General features: G+C 37.2%; 2 protein-coding genes and 1 pseudogene across 2 annotated transcripts in view; all 3 read right to left on the bottom strand.

Moving 5' to 3' along the window:
• Nucleotides 1-12,954, bottom strand: part of LOC115232619 (mucin-2-like) — a 94,896-nt gene extending 81,942 nt beyond the window's left edge. Inside the window, exons 1-5 of the mRNA XM_036500727.1 lie at nt 12,845-12,954; nt 8,953-9,205; nt 8,484-8,625; nt 8,051-8,142; nt 3,464-3,516 (exon numbers count right to left, since the gene is read on the bottom strand). Of these exons, the coding sequence (XP_036356620.1) occupies nt 3,464-3,516; nt 8,051-8,142; nt 8,484-8,625; nt 8,953-9,205; nt 12,845-12,938 (634 nt within the window). The 5' untranslated portion in view covers nt 12,939-12,954. The remainder of the gene's footprint in view (nt 1-3,463; nt 3,517-8,050; nt 8,143-8,483; nt 8,626-8,952; nt 9,206-12,844) is intronic.
• LOC115208897 lies at nt 3,256-3,374 on the bottom strand (annotated as a pseudogene).
• Nucleotides 12,955-14,282: 1,328 nt separating the features above from the next.
• Nucleotides 14,283-22,897, bottom strand: part of LOC115224407 (SCO-spondin-like) — a 48,764-nt gene continuing 40,149 nt past the window's right edge. Inside the window, exons 20-24 of the mRNA XM_036500723.1 lie at nt 19,796-20,030; nt 19,279-19,420; nt 17,654-17,959; nt 16,243-16,410; nt 14,283-14,309 (exon numbers count right to left, since the gene is read on the bottom strand). Of these exons, the coding sequence (XP_036356616.1) occupies nt 14,283-14,309; nt 16,243-16,410; nt 17,654-17,959; nt 19,279-19,420; nt 19,796-20,030 (878 nt within the window). The remainder of the gene's footprint in view (nt 14,310-16,242; nt 16,411-17,653; nt 17,960-19,278; nt 19,421-19,795; nt 20,031-22,897) is intronic.

The following is a 22,897-nucleotide window of genomic DNA, read 5'->3' as shown; positions in this document are numbered from 1 at the left end:
CTTGGCGGGTCTTCTCACGCACAGCATACTTCCAAAGGTCTCGGTCTCTAGTCATTTCCATAGTGAGACCTAACGTCCGAAGGTCGTGCTTCACCACCTCGTCCCAAGTTTTCCTGGGTCTACCTCTTCCACAGGTTCCCTCAACTGCTAGGGATTGGCACTTTCTCACACACCTATCTTCATCCATTCTCGGCACATGATCATACCAGCGCAATCGTCTCTCTTGCACACCACAACTGATGCTTCTTAGGTACAACATTTCTCTCAAGGTACTAACGCTCTGTCGAGTAAGTACACTGACATTACACATCCATCGGAGCATACTGGCTTCGTTCCTCACGAGCTTACACATGTCTTCAGCAGTCACGGCCCATGTTTCACTGCCATGTAGCATAGCTGTTCGTACACATGCATCATACAGTATGCCTTTTACTCTGAGCGAGAGGCCTTTAGTCACCAGCAGAGGTAAGAGCTCCCTAAACTTTGCCCAGGCTATTCTTATTCTAGCAGTTACACTTTCAGCGCACCCACCCCCACTACTGACTTGGTCACCTAGATAATGGAAGCTATCAACTACTTCTAGTTTTTCCCCCCGGAATGTGACGGAAGTTGTTTTCTGCAGATTTTCGGAGGTCAATGCTCCAGAGCATCTGCCACATACAAAAACTATCTTCCCAGTTAGCCTACCTTTGACATTGCTGCACCTCTTATGTGTCCATAGCTTACACTGGGTACATCTTATAGAGTTTCTACCTACACCTTTTCTACAGATCGAGCAGGGCCATCTTCCTGAGGATATTTGTGGATTGTCTACCTTTGTACTTATTAGTACTTTGGTTTTAGCTAGGTTGACTCTAAGGCCCCTCGATTCTAAACCCTCCTTCCACACCTGGAACTTCTCCTCCAGTTCTGATAGTGACTCAGCAATTAGAGCGAGATCGTCAGCATAGAGGAGCTCCCAGGGGCAACCTGTCTTGAATTCCTCCACAATTGCCTGGAGGACTATGATAAATAGGAGGGGGCTGAGTACTGAACCCTGGTGGACCCCAACCTCTACTTTGAATTCTTCTGTGTACATGTTGCCAACTCTAACCTTACTTACGGCATCTCTGTACATGGCTTGCACAGCCCTCACCAGCCATTCATCTATCCCTAGTTTCCTCATTGACCACCAGATAAGGGATCGGGGGACCCTATCAAAGGCTTTCTCCATGTCAACGAAAGCCAGGTACAGGGGCTTATCTTTGGCTAGGTATTTCTCCTGCAGCTGCCTTACCAGGAATATAGCATCAGTGGTGCTTTTCCCTGGGACAAACCCAAACTGCATCTCACCTAAACTAACTCTCTCTCTAATTAGTTGGACTATGACCCTCTCCGTAACCTTCATTACCTGATCCAACAGCTTGATACCTCTGTAATTATTTGTATCTAGGGCATCACCTTTACCTTTGTAGCAGTTGACTAGTATACTGCTACACCAGTCATTGGGTATGACTCCTTCGTGTATCACCTGGTTGACTATACGGGTGACTAGGTTATAGCCAACACTGCCAGATATTTTGAGCATCTCTGCAGTAATTCCTGATGGGCCTGGGGCTTTCCCTGTCTTCATGCTTCTAATTGCCTTAGCTACCACGGAACTATCAACTCGGATAGCTGGTCCCTCTGTTGGGTCAACATTCGGCAGACTCTCTTTATCCCATTCATTTTCTTTATTCAGCAACCTTTCATAGTGGCATCTCCAAACCTCTCTCTTTGCATCCTCATTTAGCGCAAGTGAACCATCATCCATGCGAACACACTTCTCTCATACCACATCACGATTCTCTCTCACACACTGTCTTGCAACACGAAATACCTCAAGTCTTTCATCCTCACAGCTCAGAACATTGGCAAATTTTTTCTTATCCGCTTCCCCTCTGGCTAAATAAACCTCTCTCCTAGCTTCCCTTTTGGCTGTCTGATACAATTCCCTGCTACTACCTTTCTTCCAGTCCTTCCAAGCCTGTCTCTTTTGTTTAATAGCCCTGTCAACCACAGTGTTCCACCACCATGTTACTCTGGGTCGAGATGGTACTTTGCTCCATCCACAGATCTGGTCAGTGGCTGTCAGCAGATTGTCCCGTAGGAATCTCCAGTTGTCTTCCACATTAAGTGAAGCTATATCCCCTTCTATTTCGTCAGAGGCTTCGAGTAGTATGTCTCTAAATCTCTGTCCATTTGCAGGATCTTTAAGCTTCCAGACCCTTCTCCTCCAAGCTGGTCTTCTTCTGGGCAACCATTTAGCTCTGATCCTGAAGTCGCTAACTACTAATCTATGTTGGGGAGTACATTCTTCACCTGGGAAGGTTTTGGCATTTATAATCAGCCCTCTTTCCCTTTTTCTGGCAAGGATGTAGTCAATCTGGCTGGTGTGTCTGCCAGAACGGTAGGTGACTAGGTGAGAGGTGGGTTTCCTGAAGTGGGTATTGCAGGCCATAAGGTCATTTGCATCGCAGAACTCCAGCAGCCTGGTTCCCTCCTCATTTCGAGAGCCAAAACCGTAGCCTCCATGGACACCATGGAAGCCCCCGACATGTCGTCCAACATGTCCATTGAAATCACCTTGCCACGAAGAGAAGGTCACTGTCATTTGTCAATGAGGTAGTCCGCAATAGGGTCATTGTTTTTAATTAATCATACATTATCTCATAGTTTTGAAATTTCAATGATGTAATTGTTTATGTTATAAATGACATTATTGGGTTGGTGTGAGAAGTTGGATATGGCCAGTTTGAACACAAAACATAATATTTCAGACCAGATACAGTCAGTTTAGATGATAAACGATTGAACTGAAATGTGTATAAACAAAGTTCTCTATCATTAAGGTTCATATACTCCTCCATTAATAACAATATAAAAGCTAATTAATTATAATTCTAAAATGTTAATAAAGATCATCATCATCATCATCATTTAACGTCCGTTTTCCATGCTGGCATGAGTTGGATGGTTTGACTAGGGACTGGCAAACCAGGACTGGCAAACCAGGACTGGCAAACCAGGCCCCAATCTGATCTGGCAATGTTTCTACAGATGGATGTCCTTCCTAATGCCAACCACTCCGAGAGTGTAGTGGGTCCTTTTTACGTGCCAGTGGCACAGGAGCCAGTCAGGCGGTACTGGCATCAGCTATGTTTGGATGGTGCTTTTTACATGCTACCAGCACAGGAGCCACTCAGGGTGGAGGGCTGGCATTGACCAAGTATGAGATGCTTACAGTACCTAGGTTTCCCAAGTGGTCACCTATCTAAGTACTCACTAGGCTAAACATTGCTTAACACAGGTGATCAGACAAGAACCGGTGCTTTCAACGTGATATGGCTGTAACAAAATATATATTTAAATTTTAAGTAAGTGATGAATTAGTTATTCCTTCAATTTAATTATCAAAAAAGAATATAAGTAAAGAAACTCTTACCAGGGCAACTGTTTTGGAGTCTGATATCAACCCATATAGCATTCAAACATTGCCTGAAAAATATATGCCAAATAAAGTTACTCAACTTTTGTTAGTTATGCCAATATCATTTTATTCAGGTTTCATATTTTCAAGTTTCTATCCAGTGTTGTTCAAAGCAGCATTTTAATCATTATATTCACTTTCATTGCAGTAGTTTTTATTTGAATGCTGTCATGAAACTTATTTGTTTGTTATATTTTATGCAATTTTAAGAGAAAGACTTTTGTGGAGTTAGACACACTCATGGAAGTACACACACGAAAGTTTTATTATTAATGTTGATTCCAAATTTTGGCACAAGGCTAGCAATTTTGAGGGAGGGAATAAATCAATTACATTGGCCCAGTGTTCAACTGGTACTTATTTTATTGACCCCTGAAATGATGAAAGGCAAAGTCAACCTCAGTAGAATTTGAACTCAGAACCTAAAGATAGACAAAATGCTGCTAAGCATTGAGCCCAGCATGTCAGCTTGCCACTTTATGATGTTGCAATATCTATATACTACTAAAACTCTGTGATTAATTGCTTGCTTGCATGCGTGCTTGTCTGTAATTTAATACAGCCAAACTGATGCATAATGCAAAAATACTCTGAAAGTAAGGTACCCCTGAAATGTGAATACAAATGGAATAAAACAAGTTTCGCATAAACTAGACTACAGATTCCCAAGATATGTGGTTTTTTGGGGTACTTTCATAAATAGCCAAAACAGTGCATTATGGGAAAATACTCAGAAAGTAACATAACCCTCAAATTGGAATATGTAATACTGTGAAAATTGTTTCCATTAATTTTGTTTACATTATATAACAATTTCTTTTGCATTTTTGTAGAAGTCTGCATACATGCCATAGATAAATGCTGTTACTGGAGTTCAAGTTTATCCCAGAAATTCTATTTCTATTAGATGCTGTAAATAACCAATAAAACCTTAAACATGAACTTGTAAATCAGACCTGTGATGACACAAACAAATTGAAATATTTAACTGAATCATCATAAAATTAACTTTCATTTCAATGCAATGTTGAAATCAGCTTCAACGTTTTATAACCCAAACTGTCAGTGACCCACTGGGTCACAGGTAGTCTAGTTAGTAATAAAACTAAGCTGGAGAGCTGACGGTAGCATTTGCATGGTAGAAAAAATGCTTAGCAGCATTTCATCCATCTTTACAGTCTGAGTACAAATTATGTGCCGAGATCAACTTTGTTTTTCATCTCTTTGGAGTTGGCAAAATAAGTACCAGTTGACTACCAGGGTTGATTTGATCGATTTATCCCCTCCCTCAAAATTGCTGGCCTTGTGCCAAAATTTGAAGCCAATATTGCAACATCATATTCATCTTTTTCTATTAGTAATACCTCAATGAATAAATTATGTAGACTTTAAGAACAATTATATTAATATAATCCATTGACAAGATTGCAAAAGCAATAAAAATTTTGGAAGAAAAAATATGAATGAAAATCAAATCGGTGAATGTGTTAGACAATAAGGCATTAAGATAATATGACTCTCCCCAGATACAACATATACCTATTTCTTTACTACCCACAAGGGTTAAACACAGAGAGGACAAACAAGGACAGACACACTGGTTAAGTCGATTATATCGACGCCAGTACATAACTGGTACTTATTTAATCGACCCCGAAATGATGAAAGGCAAAGTCAAGTGGTAAAGCACCACTTCTTTGTTCCTGACTAAAAATATATGTATCTTTCATTCCGGTTACCATTTATTAACATTTGAAATGGATAACCAAAAATTTCATATTTGCGTTGTAATGCTTTTACTTTTTAAAAAAGGAGAAAATGCTGCGAGACTTGCAAAAAAAAATTGTGAAGATTATGGTAATGATTTTGTAGGTAAATCAACTGTCTGAAGATAATTTGCAAAATTTAAAGCTGGGGAATTTAGCTTGGAAGAATGCAGTCGTAGTGGAAGACCTTCAAAATTGTATGAAGATATTTTGAAGGCAAAAATCGAAGAATACTCAAATATCTCGAGTAGAGAACTTGCAGAGAAGTTGGAAGTTTCTAAAAGTACAGTTCATGAAGTATATATCTCATTTTGCATATTAAAACATGCTCAGAACTTTCCAGACAACCTAATATGTAAGGGAATACTTTCCCATGTACAGATATGTTTTCACAGACGACTAGAAATGAATGACATGGCGTGGACGATAGTGACACTTGCCTACAACTATCTTATGATATCAAGGCAAAGTGACCCAAACATACACATACTCATGTATACATGTGTGACAGTATCCTTAAGCACTTATTTTTTTAAGCCTGGTACTTATTCTATCAATCTGTTTTGCTAGTGTGCTAAGTTACAGTGACATAAACACACCAACACTGGTTGTTCAGTGGTGGTGGGGACTAACACAAAGAGACACACACATACGGTGGGCTTCTTTCAATTTTCTTCTACCAAATCCAATAAAAAGGCTTTGGTTGGCCCAAGCCCATAGCAGAAGACACTTGCCCAAAGTGTCACACAGTGGGACTGAACCAAAAACCATGTGGTTAAGAAGCAACTTTCTTACCACACAGCCACACCTGCATCTATGTAGATAGGTTTTTCCATAATTGCCTGAGCTGGTTTGTTTTAATAGCACATTGTTATAGGAATAAATATATTTTAGTCTGATGCATATCAGCACAGAAAAACATGCACAATGAAGAACATTAATAATTTAAATGGATACTGTCTCTGTGATTACACTATTTACATATTAATAAACAGCTCTTAAGGTACTTCACTTGCTTCACTTGTGTTTCCATAAGAAACTTAGTAATACAGCTGAGTTAAGATGCTAGAAATTTGATTTATGTTTCCACAGAAAACATCCTTTTATCCTGTCTATTTTGTGCAAAGTAGATATTTAGCAACAAACCTTAATTACTAAGTAGTTCAGTCAGTGATGCCACGAACTTCAGCAAATTAATGACATGTACCATTTTTTTTCTATTCAAGTCAATTAATTATACCAGTATTATAAAAATCTGTGATCTTGTACCAAAACTAGAAATTATTATCTAAATAATTTAATCTACTTATTGTTTGAATCAAAGGTTCATTCATACAGTTTTGCTTGTTTCCACTTCTCAATGTAAACATATTCAGGCAGTTTCTTGTTTGAGAGACTTGGAGATATACACAGATAAGGTTTGATCCAAAAGTATTGGGATTGCTGCTATAAAAAGAAAAGTACAACACTACCAACCACATTGTTCCGGGTTCAGTCCCACTGCGTGGCACCTTGGGCAAGTGTCTTCTACTATAGCCTTGGGCCGACCAAAGCCTTGTGAGTGGATTTGGTAGACGGAAACTGAAAGAAGCCCATCGTATATACGTATATGTATATATATATATGTATATATTTATGTATGTATATATATATATATATATATATGTGTGTGTGTGTGTGTGTGTGTGTGTGTGTGTGTGTTTGTGTGTCTGTGTTTGTACCCCCAACATCGCTTGACAACCGATGCTGGTGTGTTTACGTCCCCATAACTTAGTGGTTCGGCAAAAGAGACCGATAGAATAAGTACTAGGCTTACAAAGAATAAGTCCTGGGGTCAATTTGCTCGACTAAAGGCAGTGCTCCAGCATGGCCACAGTCAAGTGACTGAAACGAGTAAAAAAGTACAACACATATCAATTTGGCATTTAATTGCCCTTGAAGTATCCCCTTCTGAAGTAACACACTTTATCTAGTACTGTTTCCAAGCATTTCTAGAATTCCTTTTGGGGGATGGTGAGCAGCTGCCTAATCACAATCTCTTGGATTTCTTTGACTTGACATCTTGAAATCTTGTTCCTTTCAAGTAGGATTTGATTTCTGAAAAGAGGAAAAAGTCACAAAGGGTGAGGAATATGGTGCTTTGAGACCTGGAGAATGTTGGGCTTGGCCAAAAAACTGCTGCACAAGCAGCACTGAATGGACAGGTGAACTGTCATGTTAGAGTTACCATTCACTGGATGCATGCAAGTCTGGTGAAACAACATTACACACTGTACTTCTTCCAAGCACTGCTATAAACAAGAGAAGTGAGCAAGAATGTTATCACTTAGTGTGCATGCATAACAGAGTTGAAGGTCAATCTGTGTCAACCGGCTTCACTCTATATACTTCAGCTCCGTTACCATAGCAACAATCCCAATACTTTTTTATGAGACATATTACCTCACTTGGAAACAAGTAGATTTGACAACATGAAGGGCATCTAGCCACAGAAAAACTCTGCCTTAGTGTATTCTCATTTAATCCATGCAAGCAGGAAAAATAGATACTGGTTTCAAATTTTGTGAGAAGGCAAGCAACTTCAGAGTTCTGCTGATTTTATTGACCCCAAAAGGATGAAAGGTAAAGCCAACGTTGGTGGAATTTGAACTCAAAATGAAAAGATGGATGATTCTGCCAGCTTGCCACCTTCAAAGAAAAGTAGACATTAAAATGATGATGAATGCTTTAATCAAAGTTATGAAACGTATGACTTTATGTTGTATTTTTAACTCACAATTCTTTGCATCCAATTTTCAATGTACTCTTTGGCATCATCCATGTTTCTCCATATGGACAAGGACAAGCATCTCTGTCAATACAACTGCCCTACAAAAAGAAAATCAATCAGAGACAGTTTTAGATTAATATATTAAATAAAACTGTATTTTCCATTGTCATTTTCCAATATCTTAACCTCAAAATATAAATCACTTCAAAGATAATGATTAACTGATTTGTCAGAATACCAAATATCCAGCAATTAAACTCAAGATGACAAAAATATGCACTGTGTAGACCTCAACATATAATAAAATATTTAATTATATTAATTTCCATATTAACAATAAATATTATTGATATTAAGCTGATTTTATCGAATAAATTGACACTTACATTTGGTGACAAAACAAGGTCATTTTCACATCTGCAGCCTTCATATTCATTACTGAAGAAAACACACTTCTCAGGCTTTGATAAAGTCGCACATGTTTCTTGACAACTGTAGCATTCAGTGACCAAATTTGGTTTTTAGGACAAATGATTTCTTCTTTTGCTTCTCGACAAATCCATTTTCCACGAGTACATACACTGTTAATTTCAAAATACTTATAATTTCATAACAGCTTTAAAAGATAAATAATTGTTTTTCAAATAAAAGCTTACAGTATAACTGACAGGATTTAAAAATACAAATACCTTCTTTTGCAAAGCATAAAATAGAACTAATCTGTGTATACATGCATATGTGTTTTCTTTTCTGTCTTTTACTAACGTCTAAAGCTTATATTTCACCAAATCAGTTTCAGTCAAGATTCAAACAGAGACTTGATCCTTTTACCTTTAATGACCATGTCTAAAATATAACTACTTTTAGCAATAATTAGTCTTAAACTTTAAAAAATAAAACCAAATTACCAATCATCTCCCTTTCTCCGCAAAGCTGTCCCAGCATCATAATGCAGCTGTGTGTATTTATCAAAGCAGGTGCAGTATTCTATTTTAACACATTTCTTCTGGTTATTAAGTAATGTTCCAGTCGGACAACGACAACCAAAGACACATTCTGACTGACAATCTCTTAGTGGCTGAGATAATTCGTGGCAAGTTGTCTCACATAAGGAACCACATTCTGTGTATATTTGCCCACTTCCAACAGGGCATTCTAAAGCTGAATAAGGACAATAAAAAAACAATAAAGACATTTTAACAATATGAATAATTTCATGCTATATCACTTGAAGAACTCTTTTACTTGCTTCAGCTGTAGCCATACTGGAGCAACGTTTTGAAGAGTTTTAGTCAATCAAATCAAATCAACCCCAATACTTATTTTAAGTCTGTCACATATTCCGTCATTCTTTTATACCAAACAACTAAGTCATTAGGACATAAAACAACATAACTGTCAAGCAGTGAGAGATAAACACAAACATTGCAATGCATGCGAACACATATACACACAATCTATACACACGTATATATATATGTATATATGTAATTGTGTGTGCATGTATGTGTGTGTGTGTGTGTGTGTAAAGACCCTCTTTGGTCATGAATGACCAAGGGATTGCACCTAGAAAATAACCCTCCAAGGTACAAGTCTGGACAAGGTTGTTTTCATGGAAGACCAGCAGCCACCCATGCATACCAGTCTCCTCTCCCCATGCCACTGATGACCTTGGCGATACAGCTTGGCACCAGTGATGTCACAACTCATTTCTACAGATGAGTGAACTGGGGCAACATGAAATAAAGTGTCTTGCTCAAGAACACAACACACAGCCTGGCCCAGGAATCCCAACTTCATGATTGTGAGCCCAATGCTCTAACCACTGAGCCATGTGCCTTCACACACACACACACACATATATATGAGGAGGTAAAAGATTAGGCCTTCTTAGGATACATGCTGAGATATGGATGTGTAGAAATCTCAAAGACAATAAGGCAGGATGGAAGACGTTTAACTCAACAAAGGATTTGACCAAAACAAAGACAGACAATACCATTTGTACCAGACATTTCAATAACTCAGCCCTACCTGTGCTCTCATATGCAAGTGAGACATAAGCTACTACAAAGAGGATAGAACATCAATTGGCTATGGCACAAAAGGCCATGGAAAGATCCATGCTAGAAATATGCTCATTACAGGAGCATATTTCAAATGAGGTAATTCAAGAATGGAGCAGAGTAAACGATCACAGAATACCAAAAACACAAGTTCCAACAACCAAAGCTTACAGATGGGCTCATAGAGTTGTTCAGGGGCATCCAAGAGATTAGAAAAGACCACTTGGAAGGCCTCCATAAAGATGGGAAGAAAATTTAGTTAAGTAATTTGGGTTAAGATAGAAAAGGATGGCGCAATCATGACTGAATTGAAAGTACATTGTGACCAGTGATATGTAACAGCATATGATATACCAGCCAAATATATGTACCAACCAGTACTGTGATATATATATATAAATATATATGACAGACTTCTAATCCACTCACAAGGAGACCAGTCACCATATTCCATTCCATGTCTGCTACCTCTGATGAGCATATCTATATAATTGGTTTGTTGCCTAATACTCCATTGTATTTTTTGCACAAAACCAATTGGTAAGACCAGCCATGATGGATACTTAATACTATAAAATTAGAATAATGTACCCTATCTACTAACAGTTATATGAGTGCATCTTCTCCCTGACTTACGGTCACTTAGACAATAAATATATATATCTCATCTCAATAAATATATATATATATTTGTGTATATATGTTGGACACTCCTGTTGAAGACAACCTGTAAGCGTTCAGCTTTCACCGAATGACCTGCACAAATAATTTGTTTATAGTGATATGCCATACACGTTTATGCCATACAGTAACTTGCTCTCTCCATCAAATCGATGTAGTCTGAACAAGTGCATGGTGTATCATGCACCAGGTGTCAATGTAATTGCAGAGCAATATGAGACGAAGTATTTTGCTCAAGAACACAATGCACAACACAGTCTAGGAATTGAAATCACAATCTAGCAATCATGAATGCAACACCTTAAACATGAATGCAAAACCTTAAACTATGTACCCTTGCTGTGCTAAAAAGTTTGCTTCCCAACCACATGGTCCTCGCTTCAGTTCCACTGTGTGGCACCTTGGACAAGTGTCTTTTATTATAGTCACGGGCTGACCAAAGCCCTGTGAGTGGATTTGGTAGACAGAAACTAAAAGAAGCCTGTCAAAAAAGAGACCAATAGAATAAGTACTGGACTTACAAAGAATAAGTCCCGGGGGTTGATTTGTTCGACTAAAGGTGGTGCTTCAGCATGGCTGCAGTCAAATGACTGAAACAAGTAAAAGAAATATATATATTTACACACCTTGGATGAACAGCACATGGAATCTACATCTCCACATTTTCCATTTGCAACAACACAATATGAACTCCTATCGGAATTTACATACATGGACATGAAGTATTTCTACTACTTCTACACACCACTTTCTTGGATAATGGAACTGCAACTATGACATCCTATATATATTTTTAATTTTTTTATTTTATTCTCTTATTTTCCTTTATACTTCTTATTTCCATCCTTTTTCAAAATAACTCCTTATATTGAACTCTACTTTTTACCTCCATTTAACCATCTTACATCATTACCATATTTCTGTTGAGATGCTCTTTCAATTAATTTTAAATATAATAAAGAATTTAATAAAATAACTTAGTTATCATTAGGCTAGTGTTAGGAACATAAATTGTGACTAAGATTTGGTGGAAGATTTTAATTCAGAACTTTTGAAAACAAGACATACTACACAGCCAGAGGCGGTTTCAGCCAGGTTGGTATCAAAAGGGTTAATGTAATATTTACTGGGATATAATTTACTAAAACTTCTGACAACACTCGGTGTGACTGTATTCCAATGAGAGCAACCAGCAAATAAAAGGTATGAAAAAAAATCACAGACTTTAATATGTTAGCAGTTGCATATCATTGGGTCAACTCCAGCTTTGTATGAAACTAAATAGATGGAAACAGTGTGGAAGCTTATGCAACGGTCTGTATGTGTTATTCAAAGTACCAAAATGTTCATTTAGTATCACACTGATTTTTCATGGAGATTTCACTAAGAGCACAAATATCTTTGAAATGCACTGCTGTTTACATTAGCATTCAGATTACTCTGTCAAATCTAATGTTTATTAACATTGTTTTGAATTAATCATGTATTATGTTGTAACTTTGAGATTTCAATGATGTCACAATTTGTTCTTATGAATGATATTGTAGGACAGGTGTGAGAGGCCATATCTGGCTGGTTTAAACCAAAAACATGTAGAATATTTGGGACAGTTTAACGCTAAGAGGTTGAATGAGGGTATTTCTACTAAGAGCACAATTGGAATGTTTGTTGTTGACATCTACAGGTAAGCCCTTTAATGTTATCTATTTACTAATGTTTTCATAACTGGTTCATCCATTTCTTCCCAACTGTTCCTGGGTCTATTTCTAATGTGGGTAAATTCCACATCCCCAAATTACATTTATTTTCTTGTAACCAGCATTCATTTATCTTGTACACCTCTACTAATACTTTTAATATCAAATAGCTTTCTCAACTGACAGTCGATGTTTCTCATAATTACTGCAAATGATAGAAAATTGCTGTAATATCTCCATATTTCCCTAATAGTAAATAAGAAAGTAAAGAATAATTGTGACATTTTTTTAAACATATTGTAGTAATTACAGACTAAGATAATAGAAACTAAGGTTAAGAAATTAAACCAACTCACAGCAAACTTCATCTAATGTAGAGTTTTCACGCCAGTTAATAATGGCACCATTGTCAGCACATGCTTTAGCATAAGCTTGAAGTGCAACACACATTGCATAAGGATTAAATATTTCACTAACACACATATCTCGCATACATTGGTCATAATACTTTTGGTATGGAACAATTTCAAAGCAGTCTTGAAATTGCTTGCTGAATGGAATATAAGAGCAGTAATCTTTAGCTTCATCTTCATTCTGAAATATATAAATTTGAATAACTTTACATTTGAATTTAAAATTTTGACTTTAATAAAAGTTTAAATAAAATTTATATTATAATTTTTAAAAAAGGTGAAAATTCTCATATCTATAGCAAAATGTTCTAAACAAACCAAGTCTCATTAAAACATAATTTCTTTGTTAAATACACAAGCTACATTAATAACTTGAGTGGTAAAAAGTATATGCATGTATACAGAGTGGTGCAAAAGTAAGTATACAGTTATGAAAAATAAAACACATACAATACTCATTTTTATCAAAAAAATGAAAAGTTAAGATAAAAGTATTATTATAGTTATGATAGATGTATTATTATGATTAATGACCCTGAAAATATCAAAAATGAGGCTAACTAATTTAATGTGCTAATAATTATAATGAATTAAGTATTATAACATTGATGTGATACTTACTGTATACCTATTCAAAAAAACTAGAGCAATTTCCACTCTACTATGAATATCAAATGAAATGACTATGTGAACCATGTCTTCATTTTAGAGAGAATGAAAAGCAGCAGCATTGAGGCCACCATCCTGAAACATCGTCTGAGATGGGCAGGCCACACAGCAAGAACGAAAGAGACCAGGCTGCCTCATGAAATTTTATATGATGAACCTTCCACCGGAAGAAGAGTCCATGGCCGTCTCCTCTGTTGATACAAGGACCAGCTGAAGCAAAGCCTAAAACTGACTGGAATCTAACCCAAAGCCTGGGACATTGAAGCTCAGAACAGGCCCGGCTGGTATGATTCTATCACTGTCACAGATCATTTTGAAGCTGAACGACAGAGAAAAGAGGGAAAGAAGTAACAAAAAAGAAAATAGAGGCTGCAACAACCAAAGCCTCTACCATGGATCCCTTGTGAACTTTGCAATAGATGCTTCCATGCAAGAATCAGCTTCATTAGTCATCAGAGGTATAAACACGGATAGAGGGGAAGAAGCAGTCAAGAAGAGGCCAAAGAAATGATCAAACACACAATAAAACATCAATGATGATAACCTACTTTTGCACCCCACATATATATACCCAAGTGTGTGAGTCTATAATCATCATAGGCAGTTCACTAAACAGTCAACAGTGAGTGTCCAGGTGAAATGTTTTGATAAATTATCAGTTAAAGAAGATATACTCAGCCTTTGACAAAATCCCAATACAGTATTGAAACTATTAAGCTGATTCTTCTTTTTCTATCCACTAAGATGTGTATATTAAAATTTATTAGTTCATTATGTTTAGCCATATACTTGTATCTCAACTGGATCTACCCTGATTATTTGTGCCCTTAGAAACTGTAAGTAGAGTGTTTGTCTCAACAACTGAGTTTCTTCTGTTCTTTGGACAAATCCAAGCCAGAGCACTTATTTATCCAGAATAGAGAGCTTGGTTTTCTCTAGTATGAGAGTATTCCAAACACTACCTTTCCATGTAAAGCCACATCATGAATACATACACTGTTTTTTAGCTGTTCACAGAATGTCAGCTATGCTTCTGATTCCAATTCTTCATATTACTTACTTACTTATACTTGTGGCGACATTCACCCTGAGCGGGTTGAGCCAGCTTCTTCTACCACCCTCAAGGCATTTCGAACCATGGCAGCCCACGCACAATGGTCCTGCGCCAGTTCACTGGAGATAGCGAGCCAGTCACAGGTCCATCAGCGCAGGCTGACCACCTGCAGTCCTGTGAGCACGGAGGGGTCCTCCTTGATCGTCGTAACCCAGGGCTTCAGCTGCCCGCCTGCACTTTTCCGCCAGTTGGGAAGTGGAATTGGGAGAAGGACATCACGGCTCAGTTCACCCATCAGATGCCTACATGCATGGCCAAATCCCCGCAAGCGCCGTTGCAGAAGGACACATGGAAGGGGCCGCAGGTACAGGCGAAGTCGGAGATTGGCGGGGGGATTAGATTTTTAAATACTTAATATTATATTTATGTTGCCATTATATCAGCTATGACATTAGTAAAGAAATTCCATGATGCATAATTAGCCTTGCTAAAAGATCTTGAAGTATCCCTATATATAGCTCTTAAAGTTTTAAGAAAATAATTTCACTAATTTACCTTTGGGTTTCATATAAAAGTGGAGGCAAGTGGTTAAGATATTTATCTCATAAACATAAGGTTGTGGGTTCATTTCTGGACCAGGCAGCACATGGTATTCTTGAACAAGTCACTTCATGCTGACCCAATTTAATGAGCTGTAATGAGTGCTAGCTAGATGCTACTGCAGTTCTCTCTCTCTTTCTCAGACATGGCTGTGTGGTAAGAAGTTTGCTTCTCAACTACATGGTTCTGGGTTCAATCCTTTTGCATGGCACACTGGACAAGCGTCTTCAACTATAGCCTTGGGCCAACCAAAGCCTTGTGAGTGGATTTGGTAGACAGAAATTGGAAGAAGCCCATAGTGTAGATATATATATATATGTGTGTGTGCATGTCTTTGTATCTATGTATCTTCCTTCCACCATCACCACTTGACAACTAGTTGGTTAGTTTATATCCCCTGTAATTTAGTGGCTTGGTAAAGAAGACCAAAACAAATAAGTACCAGGCTTTATAAAAATATAAGTACTGGGGTCAATTCAATCAACTAAAATTCTTCTAAAGGGTGAGATACCCGAAAGGGTATTTATGTCTGTGTGTGGTTAACTAGAAACTTGAAACAGTAAAAACAAAGTACATACTACAAAGCTATACTCATTCTTGAATGACAACTGGCTGTAATTAGATACACCAACCGACCACCTGGCACACAGCCACTTCTCTTGGTTCCTCTTCCTCTGTCCGCTGAGAGGCCCTCTACTTGGTGACCTCACAGGAGCTAGTGCCATGTAAAAAGGCACCCATGCTAGTGCCACATAAAAAGTACCCATGCTGGTGCCACATACAAAGCACTCACTAGACTCTTAAAATGGTTGGTATCAGGAAGGGCATCCAGCCATAGAAACCATACAAGAACAGGTGACTGGAACCAGGTGCAGCCCTCCAGCTGGCCAGCTCCTGTCAAACCATCCAACTCATACCAGCATGGAAAATGAACATTACATGATGATGTTGAACTATGATCATATCATTACTAAAAGTAATATAATTTCAATTTATGTTTACATAAATAATAACTTACATTTATATTAAATTCACAGGGTTCGGACTCCACATCATCTCTTTGTGGAGTAAAGCAAGAGAAAGCAATAAATTCTTGAGCAAATTTTGTTTTATGAACAAGCAAACCAGTTCGGCTAACAAGTTCATTGTTGATATTAGAATCAAAATTGCCGCAGAGACCTTCAACCTGTCAAGTAAAGTTAATATTATTTAATCAATAAACCTCAAAAGTCACAAATTAGACCAAGAAAAATTTAAAAAAAAGCAAATATATTCTGTTTAGCTAAAAGCTTTAATATCTGTTAAAAGAGCACAAATGGTTGTCTAAGCTAAATTTTAGTTGTAAATTTAAGGTTATTATCCAATTCTATCTTGAAATAATGAAATATGAACCTTCACAGATATTAATTCTCTACTTTTTTTAAAGCTTATTTAATTCCATCCACCCAGTATTCCTAGGAGGGTTGTGGGGGTAAATTCCTCAAGCACCTCTTCCATAGGGTTTTATCAGAAGCAGCTATCATTATGCTTTCCACCAGGATCTCCAAACATGACCAAACTGAGACTATGGATGTTATCCAACCATCTCATTCTTGGTTTACCCTTAGGTTTCCTGCCAGCTGACTCAGCTTCAAGAATCCATCTTGCAATTCTTTTCTGTAATGTTCTGATCACATATTTGAAACACCAGAGCCATGACCACTCAAAGCAAGAAAGCAACTTATTTAATTTCAAATATTATCTAAAAGGTCTACATAGTAAAATTAATATATAAAGATGTAAATAATAATAAAGTTATAATAATACTAATAAGTAAAATGTTTAATTTACTTATGAAATAAAATTACAGAAAAGATTTTGTTTCATTTTTCTTTAACAATTTTTTTTCTTTGCAATATAAGCTTATTTAAATAAGATTTAATAAGCTTTCTGAAAACTATTTTAGAATTTCACTAATTAATAAAAGGCATTAAGAAACATCAGAAAGTCAGAATACTTAAGAAAAATTTTTATGATAATATATATTCAAAATAATAGCACAGTGTTCCTTTAAGATCTTATATTAAAATTAAAAAGCTGCCTGAAGAATAACAGTTTACTCACATATATGTTAAAATTAGTATACCATTAAAATTTCTGGAGTTACTCTTCATTTTTGTTTTTGTACTAACTTATTTCAATACTTTCAAGAATAACAAATTCAATCCACAAATCTTTATCACAAGTCATGGCTGACATTTGTATGCAAGGAAAGAGGAGGAGGTGACAAGGGGAGAAGTAGGAGGACAACGAGGAGGGGGAGGACGATGAGGAGGAGGTATGGCATTGGATGCATAAGATTTTTAAAACAAAATATTATATTAAAACAATTTCTACATCTTTTAATATTTACATTTTTTTATGCTTGAAAACAAAAAATGGTTTCGTACCAAACCTCGATAATTTGACTTCAAAGTGATATAAGTTTGGGCACCAGCATAATGTAAAATACGGAAATCCAGTCCATCCACCACATAAAACAAAGACGATGCCTGTTTTATAATAACTTCTTTACTGAAAAAACTGTTATCTGATCTATAGTTGTCATTGACAAAAAATCCTTTCTTAGTGATTTTAGCAAAGAGATTTGAAGTTTCAATTTTGAGGCCAGTTGAACAATTAAATTCATCAAGATATGGGCTGCTGCATGGACCAAATTCCAGAGATATTTTCAACTTTGGTGAATCTGATTTACTCTAAAACGACAGAAATATATCAATAATAATTAATTAATATGATAACTTTCAGAGGTTAGTTTTATACTAAATTTTCTACACTAAATCAATGTTTTAATGCATCAGATACAATTAATTAGCCAAATAATGTTCTCTTAATCTGGTCACCAGCAAAGGTGGTGGTACTTGTTGTCATCATTTAATGTCTGTCTTCAATACTGATAGGGCTGAATGGTTTGAAGGACTGTGTAATTCTTCAATGTCTGCTTTGGCAAGGTTTCTACAGCAGAATACCATCCTTAACAGCAACAATCCACCAACTTGGGCAACAGTCTTTTGTTATAGCTACAGACTGATCAAGACCTTCTGAGTGGATTTGGTAAGCAGAAACTGAAAGAATTACATCACACACACACACACACATATGCATGTATGTATTTACATATATACATTATAGGCCATTTGGCATCATGCCATGCTTGAGAAGAAGACCCATCAAGTCAAGTAAAACTGCAGTTGTGAGCGATACCAGTGTCATGCAGATGGCACACACGACGGTGGCACATAAAGGCATCCATTACACTCTCAGAGTGGTTGGCGTTGGGAAGAGTATCCAGCCATAGAAACCATGCCAAATCAGACTGGAATCTGGTGCAGCATTCCAGCTTGCTAGTCCTTATCAAACCATCCAACCCATGCCAGCATGGACAACAGACATTAAATGATGATGATGAGGTGTGGATCTGTGATGAGAAGTTCACTCTTCACTATATGGTTCCAGCTTCATTGCTAAGTATCTTCTACTATAGCCTCAGGCCAACCAAAGCCTTGTGAGTGGATTTGGTAAGCAGAAACTGAAAGAATCCTGTGTGTGTCTTTGTCCTCCACCACCACTTAACAACCAGTGATGGTGTGTGTACAAATCCATAACTTAGCAGTTCAGCAAAAGTAAACTAATAGAATAAATAACAAGCTTAAAAGAAAGTTAGTACTGGGGTTGGTTCATTCAACTAAAAATTCTTCAAGGTACTGCCCCAGCATGGCCACAGTCTAATAACTGAAACAACTAAAAGATAAAAGATAATAAAAAAATAGCTTTTCTCAATTTTTTACCATAAATATGTATCAATAGAACTTTACTGAAAATGCTAGAAAGATTACTTTTTCTACTTTAATGCAAACAAAAAATTAGTTTTTGCCAACCTAGTTAATCTGTAAGTAATTCAGTTTATTAAATTTAGTGGCTAAGTTTCTATCAAACTTAACAGAACATAAATCAGCTAAGTGATGATGAATGTTTATATATAAAAAAAAAAAACAGAAGAAAATAATTATCTTACTTGCACTAGTGTATATCGACAAGAAACAGGTTCGATTGTGTAATCCAAATTATCAAAAGTTTTAATACTGTTGCGACCAAGTATTGTACAAGTTCCAGGACATTCTTGCTTTTCACACACCCATTTACCAGATTTACAAACACTATAGAATGAATGAAAAAAATAAAATGAAGTTATTTCTTTATCAATATGCAGTCAAATGCGAATTTTGACTTTGAAATTTTAAAGAACATGAATACAGCTTATGAAAATGACAAACATTATTCCAAAAATCAGTTATCAATTATTTTATACATATTTTCACTAAATCCATAGAACTACTTGATGTGTCTGCCAAATTATTATTGTTGGGGCAAATTGATTACTCTAATTCATTAAATTTCACACTAGTACTCTTATAGTTAGGTTGAAAATTTACTTCATCAGATCTGCTGCAGCCCCTCTGAATTATATTAATCCCCAAAAACTTGATTCAAAACTAATCAGTTAAATTCAACAAATGATTTTAGTCACATACCAAAGGTTGCAATCCATCTTAACAGTAGAATTCACATCGAATTTCCTGCCTTCATATTCACATGGGCATTCTTCCTTATCAATACATTTGCCATTTTCATAAAACTTTCCAACAGGACATCGGCAAGCAGCCACACAAGGTAAATCGCAATCACTAATTTCATCAATGTTGCCACAAGTTCTAGGACAGGGGGCAGTGCATTCATCAAATTCAAACCCTTCAGGGCAAGTAATTGCTAATAAATAGAATAGATACATTGTAGAGAAAAATTAAATATGTTACTTGATATATTTTTTTCTAAAAAAAAGTGAATGTCATAGTATCAAAGTTATAATCTGTCAATTCAAAGAGGTAGTGACTCTACTTAGAGAGCCCCTATTGAGAAATTTTACTCCAAAGACCCTTCAGAGGAACCCTATTTCTACAGTTTTTATTCACAATTGTATCCTTTCAGTTATTACCCAAGATTCCTGACCACAAGTAAAGGTAGGCACCAAATTGAAGATAACGAATTTGGTTCTTACACCTACCTCCCCTCTTCAGATGAGTGAATGCTGAATCTGGTGCATTGCTGAACCAGATACTGCAATTCTTGCACTTAATCCAGCCTCTTACTTGCCATCATTCATGAAAATGGGCAAAAGCCAACTAGCAGGAGACCCAGTGGCAGACCACAAAGAAGATAGTTGGATAACATCCACGTACTTAGTTGGTCTCACTGGGGGATCCAACAAGATCAATTGTAGATGGTTGTTTCTCACAGAGCCTGATGGAAGGCATCCTTGAGGACTCTGCTCCTATGAACCTTCCAGGCACAAGTGAACAAAGAAAATGAGATGAGATGAAAAACTGAATATAAGCTAGAATGAAATTGTTTGTAAGACCAATGAACTGTATTGTTAGAATTTTAACACAGGAATTCAACACAGGATGCACCTGGGAGCTCCTCTATGCTGATGACCTTGCTCTTATTGCTGAGTCACTATCAGAGCTAGAGGAGAAGTTTCGGGTGTGGAAGCAAGGATTAGAATCGAAGGGCCTTAGAGTAAACCTAGCTAAAACCAAAGTCTTAATAAGTAGGAAGGCAGACAAACCACAAATCCCTTCAGGTAGCTGGCCCTGCTCGATCTGTAGAAAAGGCGTAAGTAGAAACTCATAAGATGTACCAAGTGTAAGCTATGGACACATAAGAGGTACAGCAATATCAAAGGAAGGTTAACTGGGAAGATAGTTTTTGCATGTGGCAGATACTCAGGAGAAATAAACACTGGAAATGTGCAGAGAACAATTTCTGTCACATTCCAGGGAGAAAAACTAGAAGTAGTTGACAGCTTCCATTACCTAGGTTACCAAATCAGTAGCGTAAGCGGATGCTCTGAAAGTGTAACTGCTAGAATAAGAATAGCCTGGGCAAAGTTCAAAGAGCTCCTACATCTGCTGGTGACAAGGGGCCTCTCACTCAGAGTAAAAGGTAGGCTGTATAATGCATGTGTATGAACAGCCATGTTACATGGCAGTGAAACATGGGCCATGACTGCTGAAGACATGCGTAAGCTTGCAAGGAATGAAGCCAGTATGCTCCGCTGGATGTGTAATATCAGTGTGCATACACAACAGAGTGTAAGCACCTTGAGAGAAAAGTTGGACCTAAGAAGCATCAGATGTGGTGTGCAAGAGAGAGGACTGCACTGGTATGGTCATGTGGTGTGAATGGATGAGGACATCTGTATGAAAAAGTATCACACCCTAGCAGTTGAGGGAATCTGTGGAAAAGGTAGACCCAGGAAGACCTGTCTTGAGGTGGTGAAGCATGACCTTTGAACATTGGGCCTCATCGAGGCAATGACTAGTGACCGAGACTTTTGGAAATATGCTGTGCTTAAGAAGACCCGGCAAACCAAGTGAAACCATAACCCGTGGCCTCTGCCAGGGGTGTAACCAGCTCACTTATGCGTACCTTTCCTTCATTGGACACTAAACTTCGCTTGTGAAGACCTGTTGAGGCAAGTGAAATCACAATCAAAATCAAATTCGCTGACGTGGCCAATAACAGCACCGCCTGACTGGCATCCATGCCAGTGGAACATTAAAAGCACCATCCAAAAATGATCATTATACAGGTGTCACCTTACTGGCACGTGAAAAACAACATTCAAGCAAGGTTGTTGCCAGTGCCACTGAACTGGCTCCTGTGCAGGTGGCACATAAAAAACACCATATGAGTGTGTCCATCGCCAGTACCACCTTACTGGCCCTCGTGCCAGTGGCATGTAAAAGCACTCACTACACTCTTGGAGTGGTTGGTGTTAGAGATCAGATTGGAGCCTGGTGCAGCAATCTGCCTCGCCAGTCCTCAGTCAAACCGTCCAACCTATGCCAGCATGGTAAGCAGACGTTAAATGATGATGATAATGAAGTATGCCATAGAATAAAGGTTTAAAAACATACATTTTAGATGTACAATGGTGGGCTAAAATTTTCATAGTCTGAAAATGAAGGACTGATGCTAGAGCTATGAAATCTTGCCTGCATTAATTTTAACTTTTCTTATTAATAACTTAATTATTTATTTCCAGGTAGACAAACATCAGACTGTTCAAAGAAGGCTTGAAAATTAACTAATAGCGACTTGCCTTGAAAATGGGTAAAATTTAGCATCATGGTAATTATCAAGTACATGCAGAAAAAGGACATTCATGCTGGACATTCATGCTGATATAGTTGCTACATTAGGATATGATGTTCCAGCTTTATCAACATTGCAAAAGTGGGTAGCCTATGAACTTTTCAGCTGTCCATTGTACAAAATATTTCAGATGAACAGAAATTATTAGTAATAGTAAGAGTTGAGCAATAAAAAATGTTTTCTTTTTTGATGATAATGACTTCTTTTTGCAGTATGGAAGGCACATCCTAGTTGTTCAAAATCATGCAAAGACTGCATTTCAGATGCAGTGAAATCATATTCATACAATGAAAATTTTGACATGTAATAATAAATGTTTAAGTTAATAGTCTTTGTTTGATTTTAATGGCCAATATGTATCTTTCATGCTGCAAAAGTTTTAGTCTCACATCATATCACTTGCCTAGCAAGTACAT

Source organism: Octopus sinensis, linkage group LG2, assembly GCF_006345805.1.
Source record: "Octopus sinensis linkage group LG2, ASM634580v1, whole genome shotgun sequence".
In the NCBI taxonomy this organism is placed as follows: Eukaryota; Metazoa; Mollusca; class Cephalopoda; order Octopoda; family Octopodidae; genus Octopus; species Octopus sinensis.
Note: the sequence above shows the minus strand (reverse complement) of the source record. Positions and strands in the feature narration are given on the sequence as shown.